The sequence below is a fragment of the Chrysoperla carnea genome, chromosome 1 (assembly GCF_905475395.1).
Source record: "Chrysoperla carnea chromosome 1, inChrCarn1.1, whole genome shotgun sequence".
Classification (NCBI taxonomy): domain Eukaryota; kingdom Metazoa; phylum Arthropoda; class Insecta; order Neuroptera; family Chrysopidae; genus Chrysoperla; species Chrysoperla carnea.
Window position 1 is genome coordinate 28,784,871 of NC_058337.1, and position 16,633 is coordinate 28,801,503.

The 16,633-nt window shown below is 29.3% G+C and overlaps 1 protein-coding gene across 1 annotated transcript; it reads right to left on the minus strand.

The window, feature by feature from the left end:
- Positions 1 to 256: 256 nt before the first annotated feature.
- Positions 257 to 16,633, minus strand: LOC123297661 (Bardet-Biedl syndrome 2 protein homolog). Its single transcript, XM_044879446.1, has 13 exons — positions 16,617 to 16,633; positions 6,636 to 6,744; positions 6,412 to 6,574; positions 4,721 to 4,986; positions 3,844 to 4,026; positions 3,361 to 3,583; positions 2,872 to 3,099; positions 2,590 to 2,801; positions 2,222 to 2,483; positions 1,475 to 1,635; positions 1,107 to 1,270; positions 888 to 1,036; positions 257 to 420 (listed from the first exon to the last, which is right to left on the minus strand). The coding sequence occupies exons 1-13, from the start codon at positions 16,631 to 16,633 to the stop codon at positions 320 to 322; spliced, it is 2,238 nt and encodes a 745-aa protein (XP_044735381.1). The 3' UTR covers positions 257 to 319.

The window sequence follows — 16,633 nt, forward strand, 5'->3', positions numbered from 1 at the left end:
TAATAATTCCTGCACCTTTCAAACGCTTTCACATATTTAAAATTCTTATGGGGAAAAGTGAAATAATCTACCAAATATCGTAAAATGTTTTTGCGAATGTTAAAATTCAGAAATAATTTTTAAAGAATCTCAAGCGCAATAAACTATTTATGTTTTTTACGTCTGATTTAATAAAAATTATGAATTAATATATTAATCATTGAAGATTATTTCGAAAATTCGACATTTTCAAATGATTGTACCATGGTGACAAAAGAAATTCAACACCGAAAGCAGAATTTCGCTTCGTAAGTGTTCCATTTATATTTTTAAACTTTATTTAAGCATCTCCCAACCGCATTATTTTAATTAAAGCATCCACATTATTGTTTTTAATTGCTATTTTACAAGCGTTTACAACATTGCTTGCATATTTTCCAACTGAAAAAAATTATAGACACAATGAAAATGACATTAAAATTTATTGTTAAGGCAGTACGAGCGCTAAGACAATTTTAGATTATTGGTTGAAATTTATTCAACTTTGATGATGAATTTTGTTATAACTTCATGAATATAGACAGACGAAAATAAGAACAAAATTGTTCGATATCTGGTCAAGTTATAACATAGTTCACCATCAAAATTGAAAATATATATTTTTTTAATTTGTGTCACCACTACCGTGCTCATACATCGTTAATTAATCGGGCACAAAAGGTTTTTTTTTTTTTCAATAATTTAATAAGGTTTTAACTTTAATTTGAATAGTTTTTTTTTAATTTCCACCTACTATTTTTGGAAAAATCTATGAAAACACATCATTATTTTGGATATATATAAAGACAATGGATATTATCTTTTATCTCATGTAGAATAATTCATAATAAATTTGTAATTTAAATTACCCCGTAATCGAGATGAACGTTGAATAATTAAATTAATTTTTTTAATTGTATCCTGGCATTCGTTGTAATTTGATAATCGTATATTATAACCAGTGATTAATTCTTCGTTTATAATTTTTAATTGATTATAATGCTTTGCAGTTTCCTTTCTAAAAATAAGACATAGTAGTTATGCAATTTAGAGAAGATAATTATTAAATCTTAAAATGTTCGTCTTACAAATCATTTAAACGAGCATCTTCTGCACGCAATACCAATTCTCTGATTTGTCCCAATTTATCAGCAATATCAGTACCTAAATGTAATTTTACATTTTGTAGTTGGATTAATTTATCAAATAGACTGCGTAATAATTCTTCATCTTTTGGAAATGATGCTTTCACCTTTTTATTAAAAAAAAAAAGGATAGTTACTTGAAGAGGAATTTTAAAAGAGATTATAGTAAAATATAAAAAAAAATGGTAATTCATTACAAGAAATATGTACTTGAAAAATGTTTTTCATGGACACAATTTTTCGTAAAAAAATTACGTTGATTATCTTTTAAAAGATACTTCTTGTAATGAATTACCAATAAAGAAATTTACCTGCAATTCACTAAGATTTAAAAATACTGCTAGAGATTGTATCAAATCTGTTGCTAATAACATATCTTCAGTACTTATACGAAATTTACCAGAAATGTCTACTTGAATTCGTAGCAATGATTTCGTACGTAATGCAATCATTGTTAATATAAAATCTGGCGCTTTTAAATAAAAAAAAATATTATTTTACTCTTTTTTTTTTCAACCTAGGACTGTATACCCTAGTTATAATAGCAGAATTTTATCAAATAATACATAACGTTAAATTAATGGTAGTTTCAAATTCACTTCAGGATTCTTTGCAAAGGTATGCTTTTTCGGCTATGGGAATATAGTGTATTGAAAAAAACCAATATTTTAACGTATTCTATCATTTAATAAAGCCCTGCTATTATAAATTAAACCACTCTGTATAAACTTTGAAATTTGTATACAGAAATATTGTCTGCAAGACAACACAACTCCCAACTTAAACCGACTATTATGGAAAGGCTGGAAATTTATAATTTTCAAATCCTAAATAAAAAGTTAAAATCTATTAATATTTATAGGGTTTCCATATTTTTAATATTTTTTTCAAAAATGCAAGCCCTTGTGGAAATATTTCAGCCAAAAGATTTAAAAGGTCTTACTAATACAAAAAAAAGAGTTTTTCAGAATTAGTAAAACTTTCTAAGTCTTTCGTTTGAAATATTTCCACAAGGAAGTTTCTAACTTTGTTATGTTTTTGTCTAAATTGTATCTTACTTTTTTCTGGATCCAATCCCATATCTGGTTCCACATCAATTGGCAAAAGAAAATTTTGATTAATCCATATACAAATTCTGGGTAAACGTTCATTTACCCGAAATTCAACATAACTATCAAATAATTTCGATTGTGTATTCAATTTTCTAGTATATTCCAGAACTTCATCATCCGTTAATAAAGCATACATAGAAAATTTGGGTAATTGTCTTGTCAATTCAAATACGTGATATTGTATGCTATCTGGATAACCGACAAAAGCCTTAAACAAAAAAATGTTGGAAAAAATTTTCTGAGGGTATTGAAATTTATTTGGTGATTAGATGTACAGTTTACAAACAAATCAAATATAGGTAATAAATAATTACTTTAATATGAATATCAACAGGCACATCTTTTGGCGGATAAATTGGTATTCGAATCATACTTGCTAGTTGTGTATTTTTAGGGTGTACAACTAATGTCTCTCCTTCAAATATACCTTCAGCGAAAATCATTACAGCCCGAATAATTGTTGAATTATTTGTTGAAATTGATATATCCACATGTGGCTTGCTTGTTTTTAGTTCGGTGGAAATTCCTTAGAATTCAAATATACGTATAAAAAAAAAATGCTTTGTTTATAAAAGACGTAAAATAAATGTTTATACCAATTTGAAGACGTGTATTTGCTGGTATTACACCGACATTATCCTGAATAATTCCTGTTCGATTTGATTGCCCTTCTAAATCATTGTTAAATTTTAAATTTCCTTCATAATGCCGTAACTCTAGCAATAATGTTTGTTTTCTCGTAAATAAATCACTGATAATCTCATTCTCGCTTAAATGGCTTGTACTAGTTACAATCATTGTTGGACTTGTTGCGTATCCACGTACTAAAAGATATACCGTAAAAGTTATTTTAAAAAGGATTTGACTTAAAATCAATTAATTGGATTTTGATAAAAACGTTTTTTAATTCGTTCTCGTGCCCGATGTAGTCTAGAATATGTACGACTGAATTTCCTTGCCTCATGATTTGCCGTTAAGTTTTCGATTGTAATCTGAAAAGATGGCTTCCTATTCTAAGCTAATTTGTGAAAGTAAAATTCTTATTTTTACATAAGAATGATAGTTATTTTTGTATATATTTTTACCTTCGCCTTCAATTGTTATACAAATTAAATCAGCTTTTCCAACACCACGATAATCAGCTTCCACAATACCAGCAATTGATTTTCCAAAATGTTCTTTATATAATACCTCACCTGTTTGTATCGTACGTACATCAATTTTCCCATTTGACCATCCAGTTATTAATTGTTCAGATCCATGACCCAATAAATCAAAGCTCCGTATTGCAATGGCATTATTTTTCGACTAAAACATTGTAAATTTTATATTTACCGAGCTATGCTAAAATAACAAAAATTTTACTTGAGGATACACGAACGCTAATTAATTTATACGCACAAAGATTTTTTAAATGAGCGTTTAAATAGCAAAACATAATGCCGAACAGAGTTTTTAAAATTACATCGCTTTTTAGTTAACATATAGTGGATTGCTAAAAATACACTTTAAATAATTTTACGTCATTTTTAACGTTCGCGTGTATTTAGACTCAATAAATATTAAACCTTAACACGCCAAAGTCGAATATCTTGTTCATAAACACCAATTGTTCCGTTACCCACACCATAGGCAAATCGATGATCAGGTAATATTGATAACGTGTTCACAGTTTCAGTTTCATGTAATTCTGATATTACGTTTGTATTTTTGAAAACACGTATGGTAAAATCTTCTGAACCTACAACCAACTAAAAATATTGAAAATTAAACCTCATTAAAATATGGTCGACGACTGTTTTGATACAAAAAGGACTGGAAAAGTGTGCGAAAGTTTCATATTCGTTTATAAAGAATTGCAAAATTTATAAATAAATAAAAATAAAACAGGATTCCTATTTTTGGGAATAGCTCAAAAACTGCATACTACAAGGAAAACATTCAGGAATAAACTACAGCTCCGTGAGGATGAATAATGCTGACAGGTACTACTATAAGCAAATGAAGCTAAAAAATTCTACAGAGGTCAGAAGCGATACAAATCACAAAAAGCTGCTTTTTCGAGACTTTTCACAAAGTAAATGAGTCTAAAGTTTTGGAAATAAACATGTGGAATTCAATTGGCAATGCCCAGACTACAGACATTGCAACACCCATTTTAATTACATCCTAGTTTTTCTAATTGTGGTTATCCATAATCTTGCTTGTCAAATTTTGTTTTTTGCGAAATTCTTCTGATCAAAATGAGCTTGTTGTTTTTCAACCATTTTGCCGCACGACTGGCTCCTCTAAGGGGAGTCATCTCCCTGATGATTCGATAACAATAATTTTCGCTAGTGTCTTAAACATCCGTTCTGGATAGATCCCCTCTCCTTGACTCCTTTGTCTCGCCAACTAGCTGTATAAATGAAATTAAAATCCAAGTACCTCACTGAAAATACTTACTTTATTTTCGCCGTCGTTATTAAAATCATAAATAATCATATCAGTGACATTATCACCAATTACAGTCCAAAATATTTCATTACCACTATGATCAAAGCCATGTATTGAACAATTACCACCAACAAATATCAATTGATTTTTATTATTTGGTGTAGTACTTAGACCAAAATTTCCAACGGTAATTGCATTTACGCCATTTACACATTCTTTATAAAATATGTCTCTATTATCATGCACATTATATACCAGAATGTGCGATGGCGAACCTACCAATAATTATTTGCTTGAATATTAATGGAATTTATTTTTTAAAAACAAAGCTACTTTAAGGCTAACAGGATAACTGTAAGTTCAATCATAGCTTGTCGATCTCTCCACAGGAAGATAGAAGACATTGGCGTACAGTTACACTAAGCCTCAACGTCTAAGCGGAACGTCATTGGAGAAGGATGCTGATCAGTTCAGTATTGAACTAAACAATACTTTAACAACACAACCAAAAATTACTTGTAAACATCATTATTTCACACAAATTTTGGCTGAGATTTATCGTCGATGGAGTATTTGGGACATCCCATTCAGCACTACCCCCGCGACGGCGTAGTGTGGAATATTTTCAAAATGTGACGGATACCGATGAAATAAAATACTCTAAAACCAAAGGTTCTTAAACTTAATTGCCCACCACCACACTTTCTAAAGTTCAAAAAATAGCTTTCACACGCTGCGTTTTTCTTTATCTACTACATGCTACCCAAATGTCTTGTGAATATTGCTTCGTCCGTGGCGCATATCCACACGGACACATCCTGAAATTTTCAATGTTTTTGTCTGCTTTGTAAATCCAGACTGGCTATAATATGTATGGTAGGTATTTGTTTAAATAATGTAATAACTAATGGATGAAATCAAATAAATTGATGGAATTGATTATATATTCACTATACATTATTCAAAGTCTCCAGCATCGATAAGAGAACGTTATCTCTTCTACTACCCCTTCAAAGGCTCGGATACTCAAGTAGAATCGTTCCGTTCTAGAGCAAATAAAGGGGCGTTATCGCTCAATTTGAGAAAGATTACTCTAAATGGACCAAAAAATCAGTTCTTCTAAAATGCAGCACCCTTCACAGGGCTGTCGGTTCTATGGGCTTTGGATCCATGGCTGCTTTCGGTATTATACAAAGATGCTGCTTATCCTCCCTCAATTTTGTTTCTTATGAAACCTGGTCATGACAAGTGCAATGAACTAATCGTAGAGGTTTTTAATGAAACTCAGTACACTCCCCCAGACAACCTTGACGTAGCCGTTGATCCGTATTCAATAGCACATATTTAAATAATACATACTTATATAGATACAATTTCAGGCGAACTTAAAGATTAAAAAAAAAAATGCTTCACGGGTTATTTCAGAACGAGGAATAGTACGATAGTCAAGGTATCGTATTAAAACCAAATAAATGATACATGTGCTCTATACGTGTTTTGTATTATTTTTTGAGAAAATAACGTAGGTAACTATTAAAAATGTATAAACTTTTACAGTTCTTTTAAAATTTGTTTGGAGAGAAAAAAAATCTATAAAAATAGAAATAAGTCTATAAATGAGTGAAACTTTGTTGTCATTTGCAAATAAATGATTATATTTTGTATAGGCAAAAGCTGCTACACATTTGTATATACATTACCTATAATAAGCATATCACGTTCATCATTTGGTAAAACTTTTGCAGCTAAAATAGCCGTAATTGTTTGTGACATGTTTAAAAATGCCACTTCTTTGTTTGCATGTGACCATGTTATACGTCCCGTAGCCAGAGCTGATCTTCTATGTGGACTATGTATTAAAATCTAAAAAAAATGATTTGTTGCTTTTTTTCTTTTCTTTAAATTTTTAAGTGATTTATCCAACCTTATCGGAGTTTGTAACGGCTGTTAAACATGGATGTGTGCCATCATATTTGCCAATTGTAACTTTTCCGATTAGAATTGTATGATTTAAATCAATTGTAAAAACAGGTCTAATGTTTAGAGACGACATTTTATTTAAAATTGTGTTAATCATATAAACATTTGACAAACACAGTATATAATTCAATTGCGTATCTTAGCAACGCATTCAAACAAAACAAATAACGTTTTTGCAAGCTATCAGATGTTTTTGTGATTAATACCCTTTTACCGGTTAATGTTTTTTACTTGACCCAATTGCCCAATTTTGCTGATTTACGAACTCAAAATTACTCTAACATATGCAGAACACGCTATAAATTTCCAGCTTACAATCTCTTTTGAGTTATGATGTCTAGGCATGCAGATGAACAGCTGAAAATGGGGCACATGCCTACTTACAGAAACATTTTTTTTAAATTTTGCAGAAATCGAATGCAAAAATCATGTTGATTGCTTGTTTAAAATCTAAACAATCAGATTTAGACGTATATATGTCACCGTAATATTGTAATTTCCGTCAGATTGTAAACTGATTATAGTAACAGTTAGAAAAAACTTCTAATTATCTGTTTACGGCTCAGATGATGATCTACAGTGGCTAATACATTCTCACGAGCCATGAGACGACGAATTTTGGGAATGTGGAGATAACTTATCCATTGTTAAAATGTTGGAAAAACAAAGAATGCGGTTGAAAATATTGACACGAATATCGCCAACAGCTCTCAAATTTGGACAAAATTTCAAGGAAGAAAATGAAACATTTGATTTCATTCATAAAAGTTGCCTACACGTTTCAGTTTCAAATAAAGTAAACCCTCTCGAATCTTTTTTATCATTTGTTTTATGATGAAACTGTTCGCGTTTTTTAACTTTTTAATCATTGATAAGTCATTTTAATGCATAGAAAAGCATTAAAAAACGTTAATATAGACGGGCATTTTAATGCATTGACATCCCATATTAAGTTATTAGTGGATTTATTTTCCAAAAAAAATTAAACAAGTGAAAATAAACAATTGATTGAGTTAATTGTTGAAATACCATGTATAGACAGTGTTGATTACACTGTCACATTACACATGCATACATGTCACACATACATTACTGATATTCCCTCACGGGTAAACAGTGATATTTACGAAAAAATTTTCCAAACAAAAGTTGTTTATTTTTTTATAAGGAACATTTTTTTCTTTTTAAACTTTTGTTCTATCTGTAACGGTTTACAAGGTGGGTCCTACGGATCCAAGACCCAATTGACCTATGTTGCTCATTTATCAACGCGACATCACTTTTTACGCCCTGAGCACGCTATAAAAATTTCAGTTTGATGTCTTTTTCGTTGTTGAGTTATCGTGTTCACAGACGGACAGACAGAAAACCGGAAGTGTAATAATTAGGTAATTTTATAAACACATACAAAAATTTTGTTCATAACATCAATATATTTAAGCGTTAAAAACTTGGGACTAAACTTAGTATAACATGATATATATTACATATATACATGGTATAATAAACAGTCGATTTTTTTAATCCGTAAACTCGAGAGTTTTAATCCTGAAAAATAAAAGTTTCAAAGAACATTAATATTATAACAAATTTAATTAATGAATTTATCTTATACCAAATATACAATTTCGAGCAAGCAATATTTTAAAAATGGAAAATTTTCTTACAGAAAATTTTTTAACTGACTTATAATGCGTACTTTATTATAACTAATACAATAAACAGTAATCAGGAAGGGAAATTTTTTAAGTATTTATTAGTATTTTTATAAAAAGTTTTTTTCGCTTGTTGCTGAAGTAGTTAGCAAGAGCCGGAAAGATATCTCTTAGAAACACAGAAAACATAAAAATAATTAGAGAAATTCAAAAATTGGAATCGCTATCAATTTCTAAAAATGTTCGGCAATTTTCTAATATTTTTAGTGTTTTTTTGTTGCCAGAATCGATTTTTAAATTGATGTGGATTCAGTTCTAGGATAGCAATTCAGGAAATTCACACCTAGAAGGAAATTCACACCTCTATTGTCTAACAGGTTTTTGATTCACACACTGTAAGACTAGATACAATAATTGATCGAAACAATTTTAATTGAAACCTTTTGAAGAATTTCAATGTTACTATTGCTAGCAGTTCCCCATAAATTCACTCAGGTTTAAGAATTGTTTTTATACACTAGCAAGCACTTTATTTATTATCTATTTTATTATATAATTTTAAGTTTAGTTTGTTTTCCTTAGAGCATATATGTTTGCGCTTTGTAAGCTTTCTAAGTGTATTCCCAAATATATCACTTCATTTGCCTATGGAAAACTGTCATAGTTTATTTGTTAGATGGGCAGCAAAAAGAAAAAGCCAATGTGGGCCCTTAACATATAAGGGCCAACCACGAATACGGGGTTAAATATTTTATGACAAATATCACATGCCAACCGTTTTCTCAATTATGAATTTTTGTTTGAAACTTGTTTATGTTTGACTAAACTGCGTCTATTACTAAATGCTTTATAACAAATGCCATATGAAAACCGTTTTATTCCAGAGTGAATCAGTTTATGTTGAATTAAATCGCCTTTCCGAGTAAATGTTTTACTACAAATATCACATAAAAATGGTTTTTATTTATTGTGAATACGTTTATGGATAATTAAATTATATTTAGTAGTCAATGTTTTATTACAAATATCACATTCAAATGATCTTTCTCTATTGTGATGAATACGTTTATGTTTATCTAATTTACTTTCATTGGTAAATGATTTAGAACAAATATCACAAGAAAATGGTTTTTCTTTATTGTGAATGCGTCTATGTGTAACTAAATAACTTTGTGTATTAAATGATTTATTACAAATATCACATGAGAACGGTCTCTCTCCTGTGTGAATCACTTTATGCCTAATCAAATTATTTTTTTGATTAAAAGCTTTATTACAAACATCACATGAAAATAGTTTTTCTTCATTGTGAGTACGTTTATGTATATTTAAATAACACCGATAGATAAAGGTTTTATTACAAATATCGCAAGCAAATGGTTTTTCTTCATTATGAATTCGTTTGTGTTGAGATAAATAGATTTGCCGAGTAAATGTTTTATTACAAATATCACACGAAAATAGTTTTTCTTTCGTATGAATTCCTTTATGTTTAGCTAAAAGACTTTGTGCGTAAAATATTTTATTACAAATATCACAAGAAAATTGTTTTTCATCCGAGTGACTACGTTTATGTGTAAGTAGACTACTTTGATGGTAAAAGGTATTATTACAAACATCACAAGAATACGGTTTTTCCCCAGAGTGAATTCGTTTATGTTTTATTAAGCTGCTTTCATCATTAAATGTTTTATTGCAAATATCACATGGATATGAAATTTCTCCAGTGTGGACTCGTTTATGTTTTGTTAAACCTTTTTCATCAGTATATGTTCTATTACAAATATCACATACAAATGGCTTGCCTCGAGTATGAATGCGTTTATGTTGAACTAAATAACTTTGTGTATTAAATGATTTATTACAAATATTACATGTAAACGGTTTTTCTCCTGTGTGAATTATTTCATGTCTAACTAAATTTACTTTTAAAGTAAATGTTTTGTTACAAACATCGCATGAAAAAGGCTTTACTTCATTATGAATACGTTTGTGTCTAACTAAATAGCAGTTATAGGTAAAAGTTTTATAACAAATATCACACGTAAATGGTTTTTCTACCCCATTATGATGAATGTTTTTATGTTGAGCTAAACAAATTTGCTGAGTAAATGTTTCATTACAAATATCACATGAAAATAGCTTGTTTTTAGTATGAATTTCCTTATGTTTAGCTAAAAGACTTTGAGCATAAAATGCTTTATTACAAACGGTACAAGAAAATGGTTTTTCTCCAGTGTGAAGTCGCCTATGTGTAACTAGACTGCTTTGATAGTTAAATGTTTTATCACAAACCTCACACGAATATGGTTTTTCTACATAATGAATTCGTTTATGTTTTGCTAAACTGCTTTCATCAACATATGATTTATTACAAATATCACATAATAATGATTTTTCTCGAGTATGAATGCGTCTATGTGTAACTAAATAACTTTGTGTATTAAATGATTTATTACAAAAATCACATGAGAACGGTCTCTCTCCTGTATGAATCACTTGATGCCTAATCAAATTATTTTTTTGATTAAATTTTTTGTTACAAACATCACATGAAAATAGATTTTCTTCATTGTGGGTACGTTTATGCGCTACTAAATAACATTGATAGGTAAAAGTTTTATTACAAATATCGCATGCAAATGGTTTTTCTGCAGTGTGAATTCGTTTGTGTTGAGCTAAATATCGTTTCTTTTTAAAGGTTTTATTACAAATATCACATGAAAACGGATCTTTTGTAACATGTACGCGTTGTGTTTTTAAAACACTTTCATCTAATACTTCATCTTTAATAATTAATTCTGAACGTATTTCTTCGAGTTCAAAATTTGGTACCGTATACAAATGCTCTTCATTTTCACGAGTTCGTTCCATATAAATATTTCTGTTGTTTTCTGATATATTTTCCAATGTCATGTTGCTGCTTTTCAGTATTTCATCTTTAAATCTCCCATCTTCCATTACACCACCTTCTTCTGTTATTTCATTAGACATTAATTCCGTATTTGATTCTTGTTTAACATTTTCATAGTTGACCGCATATAAAGGCTCCTCATTTTCATGATCTTGTTCAGCCTGTTCAAGTTTTATCCTAACACAAAGACTGCCGTTGTCTAGTATTTCTTCCATTGTGAAACTGTCGTTTTCCAGTGTTTCTTTTTTAATTCGCTCATCTTCTATGAATTCCGTATTTAGTTTTTTTAGTTCTTCTTTACTATGAATTCCTTTATGTTGTTCTAAACTATTTTCATCAATAAATTCTTTTCTACAAATATCGCCTGAAGAAGATTTTTCTCGATTGTGAAAACGTTTATGTTGAACTAAATAACTTTGTGTGTTAAATGATTTATTACAAATATCGCATGAAAACGGTCTCTCTCCTGTATGAATCACTTGATGCCTAACCAAATTATTTTTTTGATTAAATGTTTTGTTACAAATATTACACGAAAATAGCTTTTCTTCAGTGTGAATACGTTTGTGCACAACTAAATAGCATTGATAAGTAAAGGTTTTATTACAAATATCGCATGAAAATGGTTTCTCTACCGTATGAATTCGTTTGTGTTGTTCTAAATATCTTTTTCTTTTAAATGTTTTATTACAAATATCACATGAAAAATGCTCTTCTTCAGTATGAATCCCCTTATGTTGTACTAAACTGTCCTCATCAACATATGATTTATTACAAATATCACAAGCAAATGGTTTTTCTCGAGTATGAAAGCGTTTGTGTTGAACTAAGTAACTTTTTGTATTAAATGATTTATTACAAATATCACATGAAAACGGTCTCTCTCCGGTGTGAATCACTTGATGCCTAATCAAATTACCTTTTTGATTAAACGTTTTGTTACAAATGTCACATGAAAACAGCTTTTCTTCATTGTGAATTCGTTTATGTACAAGTAAATAGCATTGATAGGTAAAAGTTTTATTACAAATATCGCATGAAAATGGTTTTTCTACAGCGTGAATTTGTTTGTGTTGAACTAAATATCTTTTTCTTTTGAATGTTTTACTACAAATGTCACATGAAAAATCGTCATTCTCATTAATTCTTTCCATTTCAATACTGCTATTGTCTGGTATTTTTTCCAATATTTCATTTTTAATTATCTCATTTTCCATTACAACACTTTCTTCTGTTATTTCATTAGTCATTAATTCCGTATTTAATTCTGGTTCAAGTTTAACTTTTTCGTAGTTGACCACACATAAAGGTTCCTCATTTTCATGATCTTGTACAGCCTGTTCAAGTTTTATCCTAACACACAAACTGCCGTTGTCTAGTATTTCTTCCATTGTGAAACTATCGTTTTCCAGTGTTTCTTTTTTAATTCGTTGATCATCCATTATAACGTCTTACTATTAATTCCGTATTTCGTTATGATTTTCAATAAACTATTTTCTAAAACTTTTTTAATTCACCACCAATTTTATTATTAACATTTTATTACGATGTCACTAACGCTGGGTGGAAAAGGTTGACGAACGCTAGAATGGAAATGGAAACCATAGATATATAATTTTATTTAGGTTTTATATGTGTTCTACAGACCTGTATATGTTTTAGACTACTGCCGTAATAGCTCCAAATAACTCCGGAACTTATAAGTTAAATGTCCTTTTTGTATCTTAGGACCTATAGTCTATTGATGTTGTCTAGTTTCCACATGGTTTCCGATTAAGAGATAATATATCTAGCATCTTTAATAAGTACCGTCTTCAAAAAGTACATTTCCAATGTTTGTTTAATTTTTTTATTTCCATGGAATTAAAATTATATTGTTTTTAAATTTAAATATATATATTGCTAAAGTGGTATTTTGAACTGACAAAAAATAGAACAAAATAATTATTTGGCATATATTAATAAAATTTCTGAAAGTTCGTTTTTTTTCTAGGATATTAAAAATACATTTTACAAAAATTACCTGTTTGGTTAAAATAAATTTAAATCATTAAAATTGATATTTGCTTGACCTGCAGAAGCTCAAATGCTATTATGGCACGAAATCTTAATTTAAAAGTTCAATACATTTACAATAAGTGTTAGTAGGAGAGTCTTATAACACTATAAATGTAATTTCAATAACGAATTAATTTTTACTTACATTCAGGCGCTTCGATCCAAAAAAGGAAGTTTTATGATTCATACTGTTAAGCTTGGTTGCTAACTAACATTTAATCTAATATCTTTACTGATTTTGGTAATATATATCGGTTGTTAGAAATATTCCAAAACAGCAGTAAAGCACGGAAAATAACAGTTTTGGAAAACAAGTTTCATACAAAAGTTGTAGAGCTAAAGAAACTGTATAAATTCTCATATTTTGAGAGACCTTGGTTTGCAAAGTCACTGAGAAGTTTAACTGTAACTTTTAGCTATTAAAACATAAAACTTTAAATTACAAAGATGTTCCTCATAAAAAAAAAAAAACAACTTCTGTTCGAAACATGATTTCAAGAACAGAATATATTCGGCAGACATTGAACTCGAAAATTGGTACTCTTCATTTTCGATTTGTTATCGTACTCTCCCCTTTTTCAAAAACTAACTAGACTTTAGAAATATTTCGGTACCTTTCTAACATCCGAACACTCAGGTGCAGGTCTACTTCTACTTAGTTATAAGTCTGTGATTTGATTTAAATGTCATTTTTATTATTGTTTACTTTTGTCTTTTTTTAAATGTCAACTTTTCAAAGCTGCTTTTGCAAACATTTTGAAAATGAAATCTAAAATTTAAATAAATGAAATATGGTCAGATCTTGTGCAGTAAAGGGTTGTGTTAGTGGTCGAAAATATGCACCGAAAAAAAGTTTTTTTAAAGTACCTAAAGTAAGTTGTATTTTTTAATATTTACAAAGTATCGTATAAACATGAGTATAAACGGTATAATCTGTTGTTACTGTTACCCTTCATTAGTCATATTTCCCCCCGAAATATATTCTTAGGCACTGTATCGATGGTTGACGGGGAGTTGTTGAGGGGCTGTTCTGAAGCCATAAAAAGTGGTTTTTTCCCTGGAAACCTTCCCCAAATAGCTGAAATGAGTTCCCGCTTTTATAACATAAACCCTACATCCCTATCGGCTTCCTTTCCCGACGTTCATTTCAGCTATTTGGGTCTCTTCAAATTGATCTAGATGTTTGAAAATTGGTATGCAGGTTTTTTGAGATGAAAATCTTAATTTTCCCGCCCCCTCTTCTGATTTCATCATGTTTTTTCGCTGTTTTTAAGGCATTGTACACCTTCAAAATTCCTCCAAATTGAGCTAGAGGTTATAAAATTGGTATGTAAGTTTCGTATCAACGATGTGCATTCAACTTTCCAACACTCCTTCCTTTTTTTTATATAGAAAAATTTTATTTTTTCGCGGTTTATAACGCTTTGCGCACTTCTACAGTCTATCTAAATGGAGTTGGGGAATTAAAAATTTGTATCTGAATTGCGCTTTTATGTAGACATTTAATATTTACAAAAACCAGAAAAGGCCAAACCCCATTTCAATAATAAAAAAACTTCTAACAATAAGAAGCATTAGTGAGGAGGAAATATGACTTTTGTAGTGTAGTTCTGCTGCTCACGAGTTTTTGTTTGTTTTAACAATTATGTTTCTTGCCCTTCAAGAAAATAGTATCATTAGAGAAATGGAGTGCAGCAATCGGGCAAGAATTAAAGCCAACACAATACATTTGTAGCCTACATTTTAATAATAATGATATCATTGAAGAGATGAGAATACCTTTAAAAGATGGTAAAATATATGTTCATAATTATGGTCACAGACATTTGAAACTAGATGCAGTACCATGCTTAAATATTGCTGCAGAACTCGAGAACGAAAATTCTGTATTTTCATCAGACGTTAAAAATGTAAGTATGAGTAAATAATCATTTTGAACAGGTAAAAGTATTAATTATTTATGTCTTCAAAACAATTCAATAAATTAGAAAGTGGCGTGTTTCTATTGAAGCATTTGAAAATCATATCAACTAACAATGATCCCATAAGAGAGTTAGTACCGATCACGGGTGCCAATAAATTACAATTGTTATTATTAGGTATTATTTGAATTAGTTCTATCCAGTTGATCATTTTTTTTAAATTTTTTGTACGTATTTATCTTTTAATAAAATAAATTGAATTTTTTAAAATAAAATCACTAATATTATTAAAATAATAATGATTTATTGCAATATTTAAAACAAAATCGCATTCATTTTATATTATTAATATATTTAAAATTATTAATTACTAGTTTGGTGTACACTAGATAATCAACAGTTAGAGGGGTAATAGTTAATAATCACGATTAAAATGATCTAAACACTAAAACATAGTCTCTAGTAACAACAATCAAAGTTTATAAACACGATTAAAACCTAAGCACTAAAATATAGTCACGAGTAATTAGAATAATAGTTATGAACATAATGAAAACGGCCTAAGCACTTAAATAAAGTCACTAAACAAATGGTCCAAAAAAAGTTAATAAACGCAATTAATTGAGAATACAAAGAAACTTAAATAATTTTAACAACTTAGACATGCAAAGTTTGGAAGATGTATTGTTTATTTATTTTAAAATATGCTTTCCCCAACAAAAATTGAAATAAATTTTTCTTCAATAGATGGTCTAAACATACTATCGTGTAGTCCTATCTTGAATAAGACAGCATTTTTAGGACTAAATATTTCTTAGGGAGTTTCAGATCGTTTTAAATTTAAAATTATAATCTGTAATAAAGATCAAATATAGTTTGACATTTTCGTTGTATAAAGAAACATTCCTTAGATACTGCTTATGAGAAGAATTTTTTAAATTCTCTTTTGTAAATACTATAATTTCAGTGTAACCTACAACATTTTTATTTACGAAAACTTTGGAAATTGGGGCGTTAGCATAACAAAACATATAGTCTTTAAACTGATGTATATGTAGGCCAGTATGTACATTTAATTTTACTTATATTTATTAAATAATTGTGTAAAAATTAGCTGGTTGTTCATAAATTTTCACACCACCGTTTTCCGACATGTTGGGGGTGGAGGTCACACCAAACGGTTCAATATTTTTGTAGGTCATTAGTATTCTTTCTTATTATATTCATAAAAAAATCAATGTACATACTGGCCTACATATTTCATGAGCCGTTTTTTCAGACCTACGCCTTAAACATGTCAGGTTAACGACCATATGTTTTATTATGCTAACGCCCCAATTTCCAAAGTTTTCGTAAATAAAAATGTTGTAGGATACACTGAAATGCCACTCAT

Bases quoted from the DNA above. Each gene is read 5' to 3' on its own strand.
- LOC123297661 (XM_044879446.1), bottom strand. The intron at 3,100-3,360 runs GTAAAAATATAT...TATATCTTTTAG, and splicing joins TATAACAATTGAAGGCGAAG to TACGTGGATACGCAACAAGT. The intron at 1,037-1,106 runs GTAAGACGAACA...TCTTATTTTTAG, and splicing joins GATGCTCGTTTAAATGATTT to AAAGGAAACTGCAAAGCATT.